This window comes from Pelmatolapia mariae, linkage group LG17 (assembly GCF_036321145.2).
Source record: "Pelmatolapia mariae isolate MD_Pm_ZW linkage group LG17, Pm_UMD_F_2, whole genome shotgun sequence".
Taxonomy (NCBI): domain Eukaryota; kingdom Metazoa; phylum Chordata; class Actinopteri; order Cichliformes; family Cichlidae; genus Pelmatolapia; species Pelmatolapia mariae.
In genome coordinates this window covers 33,495,122-33,510,326 of record NC_086242.1, presented here as the reverse complement: position 1 = coordinate 33,510,326, position 15,205 = coordinate 33,495,122, and the positions used below count along the sequence as shown (strand labels likewise).

Sequence of the window (15,205 nt, the reverse complement as noted above, 5' to 3'; positions counted from 1 at the left end):
TTTCCCTGTCTAAGGTGTGAGGATGCCCTACGCAAAAACAAGAGCCTGATTGGTCCAGACCAGAAGGAGTACCAGAGGGAGCTGGAGAGGAATTATCACCGGCTGAAGGAGGCGCTGCAGCCTCTCATCAACAGGAAGATCCCCCAGCTTTATAAGCCTGTACTGCAGGTCAACTCGCACAGGTAGGACCAAGCTGGCTTTCTCTCCATGTGTATGTACGATGTGAGTGAGAGTAGAGATTAATTTCTTGGTTGTTAAGTTAAATCAGTCTTTTTAAAAAAAAAATTGTTTTGCTTTTGTTTTGTTTTTTTTTGCTTCTGTAAAAACGATGCAGCAAACGGACAGCTTGACAAGGTAGTTTGGACTTTTCGGAGTACGTTTTGTGTTGTGTTTTTGTTTTTTTCGTTTGCATGTTTCTCACTGTTCAAGTTAGAGGGAAATGCTTTCAGTTTTAATTCTGAAATTAAAAATGAATTGGATTTGTAAATGTTTTAGGATACATCATACTTTTTTTCGTGCAACTTTATTTATCAGTTAAGAATTTACCTGTTGTATGAAGAGAACAACCAAGCCACACACAGACTTAGTAAAATCCGAATGAATGCAATTACCTTTTATTTATAAAGCACCAATTCACAACAAGTTGCCTAAAGGCGCTTTATACTGTAAGGAAGAGACCCTACAGAACATCATTTTTTCAGTGTGTCTGTTCATTTTATAAATTAGTTATATTTTTATCAAGGATGTCGAGCATTTGTGATTTTGTTTACAGATTTACAGATAAAAAGTGTACTGATGGAAATATACGTATATGTATATGCTTTGCGAGGCTTTAAAATTGCAGCAGCCAAAATTAGCTGCAATTTGGCTGGGCAACTTCTTTATGTTGCCATTGGACACAAAAAAGGCTCGAGAGCACGGCGTAGCTAATTATAAAAAACTGGATTTATCGAGAGGACACCGAAGTTGTCTCTCTAGTGATTCCACAGCAGTACAAGAGCACCATCGGTTGACGTAACGAGGTATAACCTCGGTACGTAAACATAACATTGTTAGAATAGTTAACAATAATAAACAAAAAAACGAGGGGCAGTTTGTTCTGACAAAATTAAACGTAGCATTTTCAAATCTACTACAAATACTTTGAACAATCACAGGCAGTGGGCTACAGATCAAATACTACATTACATAACTCAATCATCTCCAGTCGGAAAAAACGTGTATTCCCTGATTCATTGGCAAGGGGGTCTAGCTGTTGCTGAGTGAAATTGGTTGCACTAAAAACATCTGCAGGTTGTTGCAAGCAGTCTGTGGTTTTTCATTTAAGACGCAGATGCTATTTACTCTGAGCTGTAGTAAATCTTGAAATAGTGCAGCGCAAACTGGAAAACAGAAAATGGCTAGCAACTGCCACCAATCACTTGCCAAACAGTCACAGAATATACAACCAGTGGTTGCCTGGCAGTCACTGACCACGCCCCAAGGCCTTGGTTAATGGGTCATTCAAAATTAAGTCCACAGTGACTGACAGCAACTACAGCAACCAGAGAATACATAGTTTTCCCTAACAATATGTTGCCTGGTGGTTACTCTAGGCCTGTGAGACTGGGGTCAGCATTGATTTGTAGCATGTATGAAGCATGTGTCATATGCTTGTGCTCGTCTTGTGAGAAGGTAGAGCTACAGGAGGACAGCTATTTTCACATACTAGGCTTTTCTAGATTTCTTCCTACTGCAGCTTTAACATTTCAGGTCAGCTTCTTGAGACAGCTCAAAATTCTTAGTATTTTATTTCTTTTTTTTGTCCTCGTTAACGTCTTTTTGTTTTTAATTTGCAGAGATTCCTTCAGCAGAATGAGTCTTCGCAAGCTTGACATTTGAAGATGAAGAGAACTACACACAAGCGCACCTGTACACCTACACAAACACTTAACCGAAACTGCAATATTAATTTATTCTCCAGTGTAAATAGGTGTGTCTCTTGAAAGTTGGTCAGTGTTTGGGAAAAAAGCGTGTTTAAAGAAAAGGTTGAAAAGACTTGCAGCTTGGTACGTCATTCCAGTGTCTTAATTTGTTTACAGACAAACTGTTACACAATCAGCGCAGCAAACAAGTGGAACTTCAAATTAAAGAGATACCTTGGCATTTAGAATTTCTTTTTGCTAGTCATTTCAGTAGGTAACAAGTGCTTATACTGTCCCCATGCTACCTTAAAATAACAAAAAACAAAGCTCATATCAGCACTCACTCTTGGAACCAGTAGAAATGGCTGCAAGCTATGAAGAATGCTCCAGAGTTCTGTATTTCAGTAAAGTGCCAAAAAAAACCACTCTTTTTTTCTGCCAAATTCTTACAATTTTAAAAGTCAAGGTGTCTTTTTAATTATGTACGATGTGTCAAAAAAATCTGTACTCAATTTTCATGTGTGCACTTTTTTTTTTTTAATGGTGTAGCATTGCATTTTACAACTTGAAAGTTTATGTAATGCAAAATGGGAGGGAAACCTAAAAACATGCAAAAAATTGTACCAGTATTTATCATGATGCTTTATTATTGTTTTTAGTTGAGGCGCCAATGTTTTAAACTTAGGTACTTTAAACCTCATTGTATAATTTTATGTAGTTTTGTTTTATTTTAAATATTTTACTAAATAAATATTTTAATGTTCAGGTGGTCTGATGTGATGTTATTATGGACTTTGAGGTAAGTCGGGCAGAAACCAAGACAACAAAAAGCATGAAGTTGCTGTGAAGGTAAAAACTTTATTGCTTTCACTCTGAAACCCCGCTATGCCACTTCCGCATAATGAGAACTGGAATGGTACAGTTAAAAAGGACACAAAAACACATTAAGGGTGCTTTTAACCAAGTGTGCAAGCATTTCACTTTAAATAATAAACTCATCTTTGAAAGACAGGTGAAAAGGGTTTGTAATACTTAGAAAGACAGCTCATCAGACCCAAGTAAATCTCTGAAACCATCACTAGACCTGAGATGAACAAAGTTACCTTTACTGAGTTTGTAAAGCTCAACTGATGCAACCCCCCCCCACCCCCCCCCCCCAAAAAAATCTATCACCTGCTATGCATGACTAATCAATTAATTGTCACAAAAGATTCAGTCCATCGTAAACAGGAAAGTTACCTTACTACATCAAGTTAAAATGTTTTGTGTCTAGGCTGTTAGATCAGATATGGAGCATATTAATGCAAAAGAGGAAAATCTATTTTTTTCCTTCAACTATAGTATCTTAAATCTGTCATGGGACAAAACTTGATGTTACATAGGTGTAATCAGAGGGATGGTGATTTGTTTTATTAGATCAAAATATAGATATGTATATACATCTCTAAATATAGATATAGACATAGATTTCAAAACCAGCAATATGCAAGTACAAAACTGAATATTCGCTGCTTGAGAACTTCCATCAGTCCGGTTTTAGTCTTAACTTTGTTATTTTATCTCTAATGAACTTTAAAAACTGTTCTCTCTCTTTTAAAAGAAGAATGGAGGTAGGTCATAAGCTAAATCATGGTCTCAGTGGGCAGTTTTTCCTCCCCATAATAACCATGAACTGTATATAATGATATTTATACTGTGCTTTTTGACCCTCCTTGCAGCATAAAACTGAACTACAGCTTAAGGAGTTTTAAATTAGAGATTCAGATCTTAAAATACTGACTAGTGCAAACAGCTCACTTGACAGTTGTACACTAAATTAGAGACTGACTGTTAGAAGATTTTTCAGACCGATATTTGGTCATTTAAAAGTCTCATATTCTAATATTTATTTCAGATACACAAAACAAACAGAATTCTCTGATATTTGTTATATGTAGTTAATTATTGTTTATGCTCCACCCGATTCTGTTCAATGAGCCTTTCTTTACATTTGTGGCATCCCAATCACAAGCTGCCACAGAGAATCTGCTGCGCGCCCTCTTGTGGTCAGACTATACAGATACCAATCGTGCTCACATTAAATCGGTTGGGCTCTATAGTAAAATATCAAACATGCAGTTTTCCATAACATTGTAAAATGTATATTATAAAACCTGATCGTTCACTGATAAAATCAAATTGTGTCCTTCACTCTGACAAATCTGGCATCTGAGCCTGTTGACTGCATAAACCACTAGTGTCAACGAAGCATGTAGAAACTTTTTAATTATTATTAGACAGCTGAGTGTTTGTTGTAAATATCTGTTGTAACTAAATGAGTTTCTGAGAATCTGTCGGCTTCACTGTATAAATGGCATCAGTTTGAGGCTTCAGATATACAACTAAAATTGTACAGGTTTCTATATAAAAACCCTCACAAAACAAGGGATCAGTTGATGGGAAAAGCTTCAGGGTAAAAGCTTTTCTGATAAACTGAAAAAATATCATGAGAACATTTTCAAATTCGAACAGAATACAGACTGCTGCACCCAGGGGGGAAAAAAGTCAGTTTTCAATATTTTTACTTGATTAAATTTTAGTTCAAAGTGCTTTGCCATTTTGTAAAAAACAAACAAAGTCAACATTGGAGAAAGACCAAAAAACAAAAATACACAACCAATCATCCCTGACGTACAGAAAATCCAATTGTCATTCAAAAAAAAAAAAACCTTTGACCCCAACTGGGCGTTTCTGTTTAGAGTACCTGCACATGAGTGGATGAGAAGGCGGAAGCGCCTTGATCCCACCGTGGGGCTGTTGCAGGTTTAGTTTTCCTTGGCTGAAAAGTCACTTCAGTTTCAGTGTAAATGTGGCAGCCACAGTATGTCTGGCACTGTTTGAAGTATTGCAAAAACTCCATCTGTCTTTTGCCTGGGAGCTCAGTTTCCTGTAAGGTCTGTCTATTTCAGTGTCCAGGTTCAGGCATCCTTCTGTAGAACAGCAGGTAAGGTGTTGATGAGCAGCACGTCTCAGGAGAACAGGCTCGCAGGAAGTCCTCCTCCTCAAACAAACGCACCTCAGAGTCATCAAACAGCAGCCATTTCCCTTCATATTCCAAGAGGCTATTTAAAGCTTTCTGCTCTTTGGTCTCTGTGCTGCCACAGGAAGCCTGCGATGTCTCCTCTACTGCCTCGGGCTCTTTTTTAAGTCCAGCTTCAGTGTTTTGGCTCAAAATGTTGATGGTTTTTCTCCTATTACAACCCTCCGTCGAACCACTGCTAGCTGCTTTCTCTGTGTGTTTACTGCTGCTGCTGTTCCCGAGGTCATAACTGGACACACTCCTCTGGCCTCCCAAGAGTCCGACACCCCCCTCTGACAGCTTTTTGCTGCCCGATTTGCTGCTTGCCAAACTCTCGCGCCGCTGTCCTCTCGTATTCAGGCTGAAAGACACCTCTCCATCATCGTAGTCCAGCACCTTCTCCTTCACCAGAGCACCTTCTTTGTCTTCCTTCACCTCATCCTCCTCCTTCTTCTTCTTCTCTTCAGTTTTTGTGTCCTGCAGCCAGATCTTCACATCTGTTAAATCAGACATTCGGATGTAGGCAGTGTAGTGGCCACTGCTGATGGTCACACCACTATGCATGACGACAGCAAACAGCTGATAGTTTTGACCTTTAGTGGATGAGGACTGGGTACACCACTCCTCAAGTGATAAGGTCAAAGGAGTCTGTAAGGGAGTGTTCACTTTAGAAAGACCAGCATATGGGTCCAGTCTGGGAAGAGAAAACAATACAGATATAAGAGTACATTTAGAAACTAGAGATCAAAGCAGTAAAAACTCATCTACAGCTAAGGACTGATTCTGTTTCTCCATGATGAGAATCTTTTTAGTCTATGTAGTACAGCAATAACTTTTTTTAAACAGTAGCTCAAATTCATTCCAGTAGAGTTCGTGTAGTGCGGCAGTGTGATAACTGAGACTTCAGTGGACTCACTCTAAACCGTTGGCGGAGAAGCGCTTTAGGTGAATAGTGATGACTTCAGGAGTCTTGTCAAACAGCAGACTCCTCTCAGCCTCTGTGTAGTGATGGCAGGTCTCACAGAAGTATTTATCCTCCCCAAAAATGCGCTCCACCGAAGCGAACTGAGATATGGCCCATTTCAGAGTCTTCAGCTCTGGTTTAGGGTCTGGTGAGACTGAAAAAAACAAGATGATAGCACATGTTTGCTTTGCTTGTTTTAATGTTTATGAGTTGCTTTGTAGGATGGAGAAAGGAAGATGAAAAAAATCTAAGCAACTTTTTCTGGCTTTCACTGACAAGACTGTCTTTCAGTTTTAGTTTCTGACCTTTTAAGATAAAAAGGGGGAAAATAAAACCCACACCCACAAAAAAAAAACCCTCAGAAAACTACTATTTTTACAACTAATAGTTGTAAAAATTCTCACCCTCAGAGAGGTCATCGGGGCTGCTGGGCTGGTCATCAAGCACAGGGACACTGATGTCCTGGAAGTCCTCTCTCCTCTCTGTGAAGCTCTCACACTCCAGACATCGAGTCCTCAGAACCAGCCGACCTTGGAACAAACGCTCCATGAGGCTCAGGCCCACTGAAAGAACATAAAATCCACAGTTAGTAACATCTATAACTCCATAAATAAATGTAGGCTCCTAATGCACGTCAAAGCACAAGTTAAAAGTTAAAGTGAATGACTAAACATTTAGTCTGTCCCAACTTTTCTGCTTTTTTTGGGATGCTTATTCATTTAAATTCATTAATTGTGATATGGGGGCAAAAGGCAGGAGATCAGTTAGGCTTGGGGCTTAAGAGGTTAAAGTGAGTCATTTCTTTCTCGACTAAACGTTTTCTTCATAATCGCTGCCTCTTACGATGATCACAGGTCACACGTACCTTGATGTTTAGGAGCCTTGCTGTGTTCGGATGCATTTTGGCTGGACGGCTCTTGAAGGTTTTTCTCGCTTTGGTCGTGTGTCACTCCATTTTCCTGCTCTGTTTTGTTTTGGTTCTTCACAGTTGTGCAGCTGATCTTTCCCACGCTGCGGAACTTGGAGAAAATACTTGGCTGCTTTCCAGACGGCCTCAGCCAGCTCAGCTTAGCTCTCTTCTTCCTCTTCCCATCTGCCTCTTTACACGTCTTTTCACCTTTCCCCTCATCGTCGCTTCCTCCTTCCACATTTGGTTTCTTCGTCTCTTCCTCACCTGCCGCCTCCTCTCCACCTTTATTCTGGCTGCTGTCCATGGTGATTTCACTGGAGGACTTCCTTTTGGAGCGAGTGAGGGGTCTATTTCTACTCAGGTTTTCCTCCGCAGAATCTGATTTCTTAGACTTCAGGGATTTGGATTTTTTCTTGGCGTTCCCCACTTCTGTGTCGCTCTTTCTTTTCCCGGCAACTTGACCATCCTCTTCCGTGGAAGCTTTGGATTCTGCACCAGAGCCGCCGGACCCCAAATCGAGACCATTCTCGAGTTTAACTTCCGACACATCCTCCTCCTCGCCTTCTACTTTCAGCTCTTTCCTGATAGTATCACAGGCTTCCTGGATATATCCCAGGATGCACTGCAGAACTTCCTGAGCATCATGCTGGAGATAACCTTCGTACATGGGGTTCAGCTGCCTGCGACACAAAACCACAAACTTGTGTCAAACTGACAGAAAATGGCAATTTTAATGAAAGTGTTCAAAAACACAAAAGTAAAACAAAAGTGCCAATGTGGAGTTTAAACATGTCAGCATGCTTACTTTAAAAATGATTCGTAACCAACTCATCAGCTTGAGCTATGAATGAGCATTAATGATGACAAGTTTTTACCTTTTAAACAGCACAATAATTATCAAGGCTCCACATTCATAATCTTACATGTGCATCTAACTGCAACTAAGTGTTTAATCAAAGTTATATGCACGTATACAATGTGACAATATTTGGGTGTTTAGTAACATTTAATATTCGAAAGCCATTAAGTCATCATGTTAGAAAAAAGACAGCGTGGGTACAAACTGGTTACCTAGCAACACAAGCATATGATCTAATAAGCAACTGGGTTACAAATATTTATTGAAACTACCAAATCTTTACCTGAGCGTGTACAGAATTTTGCGTGGCGGTGTGGCTAGCTCTCCATCTGTGAAGCTGTCAGGATTAAGCAGGAAGCTAGACTGCAGCTGCTCCACTGCAGTTATCAAAGTGTTGAAGCTCCCAAGAAGCTCGATATGAGCTGGCAGAGCCTCCGACACACCGTCTGGCTGTAGGAAAATGACACAGAGTAAAAAGGTTACTGAAATGTGCTTTCGTAGCTCAGAAGACAGACAGCCTCCTTTAATGCTGCTTCTTTTTTCAAAACTGTACATTTTACAATAAGAATACAGTACACTGTGTCATAACTCTTTGAGATGAAGGCTACTGGACTTGTTTTTGGTTCATGAAGGTTTCCACCTCTCGTCCAAAAGGCTTCTTTAGTTCTAAAAACTTATGGGGAGTCCCACGTAATTAACTTCAAGCTCTGAAGACTAGAGTGCACTATATTGTTCAACAACTTTAAAATGAAGCATGCAACATCTCCCATCAGAGGAGTTAATAAGTGCTAACTTTGGACCCACACTGTGGCTGTGATTTATTATGCACGTACCTCTTCGCTTTTCTCAGTTTCTTCCTTGGGTTTCTCCTTCTGGATGGAGAGATCGTGAAGCTTCTTTATGCCTTCTCTGAAGCCTGGGCAGTAATAAAGAACCTGCAGATGCAATCAGACGTCAACACGTCATTATTGTGATTTTAAACTGGATGTGTTAACAAGTAATCCACACGAGTGGAAAACTCAAAGCATCTTCAAGTAATCAGGTTGTTAAATGCTGGTAATATTATGATGACACAAATAAGTGCGAAAAACGTGTCCATGACCTTCACAGTCATTTGTGCTTCAGTACTTAAAGAAAGTCCAACAGTAATTCCCCATTAACCCACTAATGGTCACAGTGAAATATAATTTCCTTTACCGGCTCAACATAGTGGCAAAAATCTGTTAAAAAATGACTGTGCAAATATGAAGCTAAACCGTTCTGTTTTAGTCATTAGTCACACAGCTTCTTGCTTTCACATGTTGGATGCACTTCAGAATTATTCTAATTATTACAATAAGCTCTTTAGTCATCCAAAGTAAGGTTTAAAAAAGTCCTGTTTAGAAACCTTAAAAAGAGGATGGAGAGAAAAAGAATCTGGTTCTATACTATTCCTAACTGCATTCCTAACTGTGATTACAATTAAAGCAAATAAGTGCTACTGTAATTACATATCTTCTATTCAAGCAGTGAGTACATCAAATCCTGCTCACTAAACTAACTCCATACTTCAGAAAAGTGATGTGCCATCACTTGATTCCATTAGCAACTAGTATTTAAGTGAAAACATTGTGCTTAATTTATGCTCCTGAGATTTTGTCTGTTTCCAGAGATGTTTACCTACAGAGATAGGTTTTTAACCACCAGAAATGTGCTGATTGGTTGCCAAGTGGGCCAGAACAGGGAAAGGAGTTCAAAAAAAAAAAAAATGTATGAGCAGTACAGTCAGAGGTTGCAGTGAATACTGTACATTGTTTACAACACTCAGTAGTAGCCTACAGACCGGTTGAACCACATTTTTTTTTTTTTTTTAGCACTGCCTCCATTTGACTACAGACGCTCTCTGCAGGTAGGACAGTCCAAAGCTCCCCACAGACTGCCATCACACTACAACCGCTGAACCACAATTTCCCCATCAGAAAATGTAACATTCCCGGCATCACAACAACATCCACTTCTGAGTGGGATAACACAGGTGAACAGGTTTGAGGATTCAATGCAACTTAAATCGCACAAGAACAAACCACACACACTGTGAAGTTTCTGTGCAGTTTTCAACTTTTCCTTCAGTATATTTAAACCCATCCTACCATTTGTACTAAAACACTGGAACAAGTGACATCTATTAATGCTGGAAATTAACTCCATCTGTGGTAATGGCTCACCTGTAAGATGCTGTTCAAATAGCAGGTATTGCCCAGATTGTTGAGCCCCACGAACGGCACCAAGTTCTCTCTCTTCTCGCAGGACAGGAGGAGGCTGGGCGAGGAAGGACACTGAGAAGGCCCAGGGACCACCTGATCGCAGCTGCTGATCAGTTAAGAAGGAAGCAAACAGAAAGTCAGCAGCTAATAAATTGAATTTCACAAATGACATCCACCATCGCGCACACACACCGTTTTAAAATGATTACACTGAGATTAATGTTGAAGTGTAACCCCAGCTTGATTGAGATGAAGCCTACTATTAAAATCTAAGGTATCACTCATCCACACATGCATTATCCTGCCCTCACAACAACAGTGGAATTCCCATAATTATCTGAATGTAACTGTGGGAAAACGAGTGCTTCGGGCTGCCCAAAACACATCAGTCTGGAAAACTATTTGTGTTTGACGCACACTGGTAGCAGAGACCTACCTTGCCTCAGGCTCCTCTGGCTCACATGTTTTGGGTTCTTCTGTCTGAGGTTCAGAGAAATCCAGAGCCCGCTTGGTTTCCTTCTTCTGGAAGAACTTCAGAGAGAGTTTACTCTTCTTCACTGGGCTCCCCGGAGCCGCTGATACCACACTTTCACCCTGCAGACCTGGCATCTTTCCTCCCGGTACCTTGAGGGCGATTTTTCTTTTAAATTCCTACTGAGACGCAACAGCGCACCTCACTGGTGAAAAATGGAAACACACAATGTAATTTCAGCGGGCGCCATCAGAGTTCAACGAGAACGAACGTAGCTGCGCACTTAAGTTCATGGTCCGCTATTGTGTAGCTACACACGGACAGGTTCAGTCCAATCAAGCACACACTTCTCAATAATACAGTCGAACCGGTTATTGACCGCACCACGCATTATGTAACATGTTAGCTGGCTAACGCTAACTTAAAGGTGGTACTTTGTTTCAATCCCACCCACAAACAACCGCTCTAGAACGGCTTACGTTAGCAACTGTTTTCGCTTTAAATTACAGGGTAGCAACAAATAACTTGCTGTTTTTTGAGCACGTTGCGCACATCACAGCGACAAACTGGCTCGAGAAGGTGCGGTGAAGAAGTGGGAGGAGAAAACAGAAAGCACGCCGTTTCAAACTGTTCACGGCCAAAAAGGACTTCTTTGAAATCCCAGCTGAGTCGAGAAACAAAACTTACCCGAATGCTTCATTCCAGTTTAAGTTTGATATTTTCCATTAAACATCCCGTCTCGAAATGCTTTATGGAGTGTTTAACAATTCAGACGGTGCAACAGAAGTTGGCGCTTTTTCCTGCTTGAAGATTCGCTGGCCGCTACATCGCCGGCAACGCTCGGATATCGCGTCAAAACATCCGGCCAGAATGTTTAAAAAAACCGGTCACGACTAAGCTTGAAAATCATCAGGTGTTGCCGAACATTTGGAAATGCGCACAGAACTCTGGAAAATTCTATACCTGAAAAGATTTACATGCCAGATTTCAGGCTAATGTTAAGACAACTATTTCGACTAGGCCCAACCGGCCTGCTCCAAGCGCCATTCTTGTAGTCCTTTCTCCAGCTTCTTCAAATTAAAAGTCGAGCTAAACTTGAACAGTCATTTCTCATGTCTCACTTTTTTCCCTTTTGAAGTACTAAGATTTTAAATACAGGCCATTAAAAAAAATAAAATATTTGCTTTCATGAAATGAATGTAAAAAAAGTATACAACTCATCAAGGCTTCCATGGAAGCCAAGGGCCACAGAGGCTTTCAATTTTCAAGTTGAGACAAGCTGAAGGTGGTCTGTTGTATAAGAGGTATAATTTGGGAGACTGCGCTCTATATTTCTTGAATCCTCTTCACACTTTATATATCTGACCCAACAAAAAAATTGCGATTTACAGAACAACGGTTAACATAGAATCAGATGTTTATATAGACAATATAAAATTATTAAGTAAAAACCAATGAGTATGAACAAAAGTGGGTCCAACAGCAACAAAAACGAAAAAAAGATTATTAATTACCTGAAAAAAAAAACCCCACGAGACTATAATAGTATAGTTATATAATAGTAAGTTATGAATTATGCTCAGTCATCCAGGTAAGAAAATCCCACAAAGTTGAATCTGTTCATCTGGAGGTACGTTTCAGTGGGAAAAACGTTTCATCTCCCATCAAAGTGACGTTTTCAGCTGACTGCAGGTTTCCCCAGCATTATAAGCAGTTCATTTGCATGATGACTGAAAACACCCACTAATGACTAACAATAGGCCGTTGATCAATGATCACTGAACCACTGATGCCCAATGACTGCAATCACAACACTTTAAGATGGTGAATGATGTATTCTTAGGCTAATACAGGGCAGGGAAGCTGAAGGATTCCTGGTTATCCCAGACCATTCTGGACATGGAGGCAAGGAGGTCATTTACATGAAAAGGGAATGACCATCTCTGAAGCAAGGACAAGGGCCTTACTTCACCATTTTACAGCGCTGTTTGTGGCTATTCTCCAATTCTCTGTGAATGGTACTCATGCCACTGATGAATGGTCATGACAGTTTGCATATTAACGATCATAAAACTGAACTCTGGGCCTGTCGGCTGTTGTGCTGTGCTCTCATTAATGATATCAAGTCATTGTGAGACAAAACCAAAATCCTGTCACAAGGTAGAAGCTGCAATAAAAAAGTGACTTTTATATATATATAAGAGTCACTTTCATGCAGGTAAAAAGTGTCTGACATTAAAAATACCCTTTTCCAAGAGAGATCCGGAAAACAGAAATTGCAGCAAGTTTAACATCCCAGTTCTATAAAAATATTCTAAGTGGCTAAAAAGGAATGGATTGATTATAATGTAATTACATTAATCGAGTCAAAGATACTTGCAGACAGGCATTTTTTTAATGTTATACAGCGACTACAGTCTATTAACAATATAAGCAAAGCTATTACGCATAAAAACATATCGAATTTAACTAGATCTGACCTTTTTTGACAGTTGATCACTTTTTGGCACAACAGGGGAAATCTGTAGTCCTCCAAGTTAGGAAATCACTGCCACCAGATAACCGGGGTTGATTTTCTGGGATTAAGTGAGTTAGTTTAGCTTGAGTGGGGATGAGATTTTTGCACGTACCATTTAAAGTCGTAGATAACAAACCAAGCAAGTGTCCTACTAAAATCCTAAGCAAGAACATGGCAACCACCGACTTTCATTAGCCAGTTCTTCTTTTATTTTGAAAAAAGTAAACGGAAGTTCATAGTTTGCAGCTGTTAAAATGAAACTATTTTTTTTGTGGAACCAAAGTATATTTGTGGACTTTTGTTTAATAACGAAACTTGTCCCACACCAGCTGTTCATAATTATATTTAAGGAATCCATTTACATGTATATATAATACATAAACAGGGAGAGAAACCAAAACGCTTATTGTACAGGCACTGCCCGCTTTGCACCAACAGGGGGCGACATTATCCAGCCGAACGGAGGTCGATCTGTCCAGCAGTATCATTCCCTCCTTCACCGGAGCATCTCATCGTTTGACAGTCTCCGAGGCTATCCCTCCGCGACTGTGACGGTAAGACACTGTTTACGTTTCCCCTGCTTGCAGCGTTAATTGATAAACCTAAATCTGCCCGAATAGCCGGGCAGCGAGTGCGTCTAGTTTAATCTTCTTTACAGCTTATTTGTATCAGTTGCACTGTTTTGCTTTTACAGTATTACGGAGTGCTTTGGCTGGCGTATTTTTTTGGGTTGGTTTTTTTTTTTTTACGATATAGAGAGGATCGCATCACCTGAAAGCGGCACAGACATGGTGTTTCGTTTCATCCATGCACATAGTCAGTGCAGGCATTTGTCAGTACGACGCTATGAAGGCTGGACGATCCGCTGCTGCTGTTGCTACAGCTGCTGCTGCTGAAGAGTGGTTGCTTGGTCAGCAGCAACGTACCGATGGACACTGAGCTGCTGTGCCTCTGCTTCCAGAAAACCTCAGTGGCTTTCAGGCTGATGGTGGAGGGATGTTGCAGTGAGGATGCTGATGCAGTAGTGGATGGGAGTACTTTAGGGGTGCTAAGACTTCCTGTGGGACTGTAGATGATGATGCCATCGCCATCCTTCAGTCTGATGGCTCAGAATACTCTTCAGTCTCCAGCTCTGAGGTAGCTTTAACAGCAAACCTCTTAATTAACTTACTGTAGCCTACCAGAGTCCCACACTTCACTTAAAGTGGGTTCAGTTTATCCTAAATCACTCTTGTGGTGTGACTTCATTACAGATCAAAGAAGCAGCTAGTGATCTCTTTAGATTACAGAAGGAGGGCCGGGGAGGGGAGGTGTTGGATATGCTTTCTCTCTCACTCACCATTTAAATCCTAACCAGGAGACTCACATCCAGGAGGATTACTGTGTTTCGCTTCTCTCATCACCTCCTTATAACAGAATTTTATAAAGAGGGCATTGCCAGGTCACCCACGTGTCAAGCTGCTGTATGCTGAAGGGTCAAATGTACGCAGGGCTTTATTTTCCGGTATTTCAGACGCTGAATGCGATAACTGGAGAGATCTGTGCAGTGAAACGTTGGTGGCAATACTCTCTCTCACCGGAGAGACTTTCCATTTTTAGAAGGCATAAAAAAAATGACTCAAGGAACAATGATGAAGAAAAAAAAGCTTTTCTTTTACCTGGATGTGACGCATTCAGGTACTGTTTATGGGCCAAGTTTACAAGAACTTGAGCAATGAGGTGCTTGAATTATGCAAGTGGCCTTTATCAAGGTTGGCCTTGTCCCACGAGGCCCAAAGCTCTAGTGGCTGGAGCGGTAGAGGTGGGTGGTGTGGCGGGCTCAAAGCCCATGAGACAAAACAGCCCCCCTCCTCCAGCCTCCAGCCTGGTTCTCTCTCAAGAACTGAGCACTGGTAGGAAAATGAAAGCATGCTGAACGACAGGCAGTGGTGAACTCCAAGAATGAGAAGCATGTCCAAGTCTGCTACACTTGTGTGCACACATGTACTCAGAAATGCGATGAAAAACAGAGACTTTTCTTTCAGCTTAGAGCAGCTGGAACAAAGAAAAACTGGAGCGCGATCCGAAAAAAGCAAAAACACAAGCATAAGTGAACAGCTACGCTTCTCACTTTTCACGTGTTTTGCATCCTGTCTGAGAGGGTTTTATAAGGATAAGCAGAAGAGAATGGATGGATATGTATATCTTCTACACTATGACTATAACTGTTAACATCAACACTTTATTCCATTCCTTTCTCTCACAGAAAGTAGTTTAATGTGTAAGTGTGTCAGTGAA

General features: G+C 40.6%; 3 protein-coding genes across 27 annotated transcripts in view; 2 read left to right on the top strand and 1 right to left on the bottom strand.

Annotated features, from left to right (window-relative positions):
* Positions 1-2,669, top strand: part of dock7 (dedicator of cytokinesis 7) — a 45,328-nt gene extending 42,659 nt beyond the window's left edge. For 23 of the 24 annotated variants that reach the window (XM_063501372.1, XM_063501370.1, XM_063501369.1 and 20 more), the window contains 2 exons: positions 15-182; positions 1,839-2,669. In XM_063501372.1, coding sequence (XP_063357442.1) covers positions 15-182; positions 1,839-1,881 — 211 coding nt within the window. In that variant the 3' untranslated portion in view covers positions 1,882-2,669. Of the gene's footprint in view, positions 1-14; positions 183-334; positions 355-1,838 lie in introns of all 24 variants that reach the window. The other variant, XM_063501359.1, reaches the window with a different exon arrangement.
* Positions 2,670-3,086: 417 nt separating this feature from the next.
* usp1 (ubiquitin specific peptidase 1) lies at positions 3,087-11,424 on the bottom strand. 2 transcript variants are annotated; one of them, XM_063460462.1, is made up of 9 exons: positions 11,098-11,424; positions 10,375-10,615; positions 9,900-10,044; positions 8,529-8,630; positions 7,979-8,145; positions 6,792-7,516; positions 6,331-6,489; positions 5,879-6,080; positions 3,087-5,656 (listed from the first exon to the last, which is right to left on the bottom strand). In XM_063460462.1, the coding sequence occupies exons 2-9, from the start codon at positions 10,545-10,547 to the stop codon at positions 4,849-4,851; spliced, it is 2,481 nt and encodes an 826-aa protein (XP_063316532.1). In that variant the 5' UTR covers positions 10,548-10,615; positions 11,098-11,424; the 3' UTR covers positions 3,087-4,848. The 2 variants fall into 2 exon arrangements, with proteins under 2 accessions (XP_063316532.1, XP_063316533.1); XM_063460463.1 differs by having other exon boundaries at positions 9,900-10,041.
* Positions 11,425-13,417: 1,993 nt separating this feature from the next.
* The window catches only part of kank4 (KN motif and ankyrin repeat domains 4), an 81,944-nt gene continuing 80,156 nt past the window's right edge, over positions 13,418-15,205 (top strand). Inside the window, exon 1 of the mRNA XM_063500762.1 lies at positions 13,418-13,482. The gene's annotated coding sequence lies outside the window, so the exon portion shown is untranslated. The remainder of the gene's footprint in view (positions 13,483-15,205) is intronic.

Excerpts from the sequence above, each read along its gene's own strand:
- usp1 (XM_063460462.1), bottom strand. The coding sequence starts at position 10,547 with ATGCCAGGTCTGCAGGGTGAAAGTGTGGTATCAGCGGCTCCGGGGAGC. Across the intron at positions 10,045-10,374 it reads CCAGAGGAGCCTGAGGCAAG|CAGCTGCGATCAGGTGGTCC; the intron begins GTAGGTCTCTGC and ends TTAACTGATCAG. Across the intron at positions 8,146-8,528 it reads AAACTGAGAAAAGCGAAGAG|CCAGACGGTGTGTCGGAGGC; the intron begins GTACGTGCATAA and ends ATTTTCCTACAG.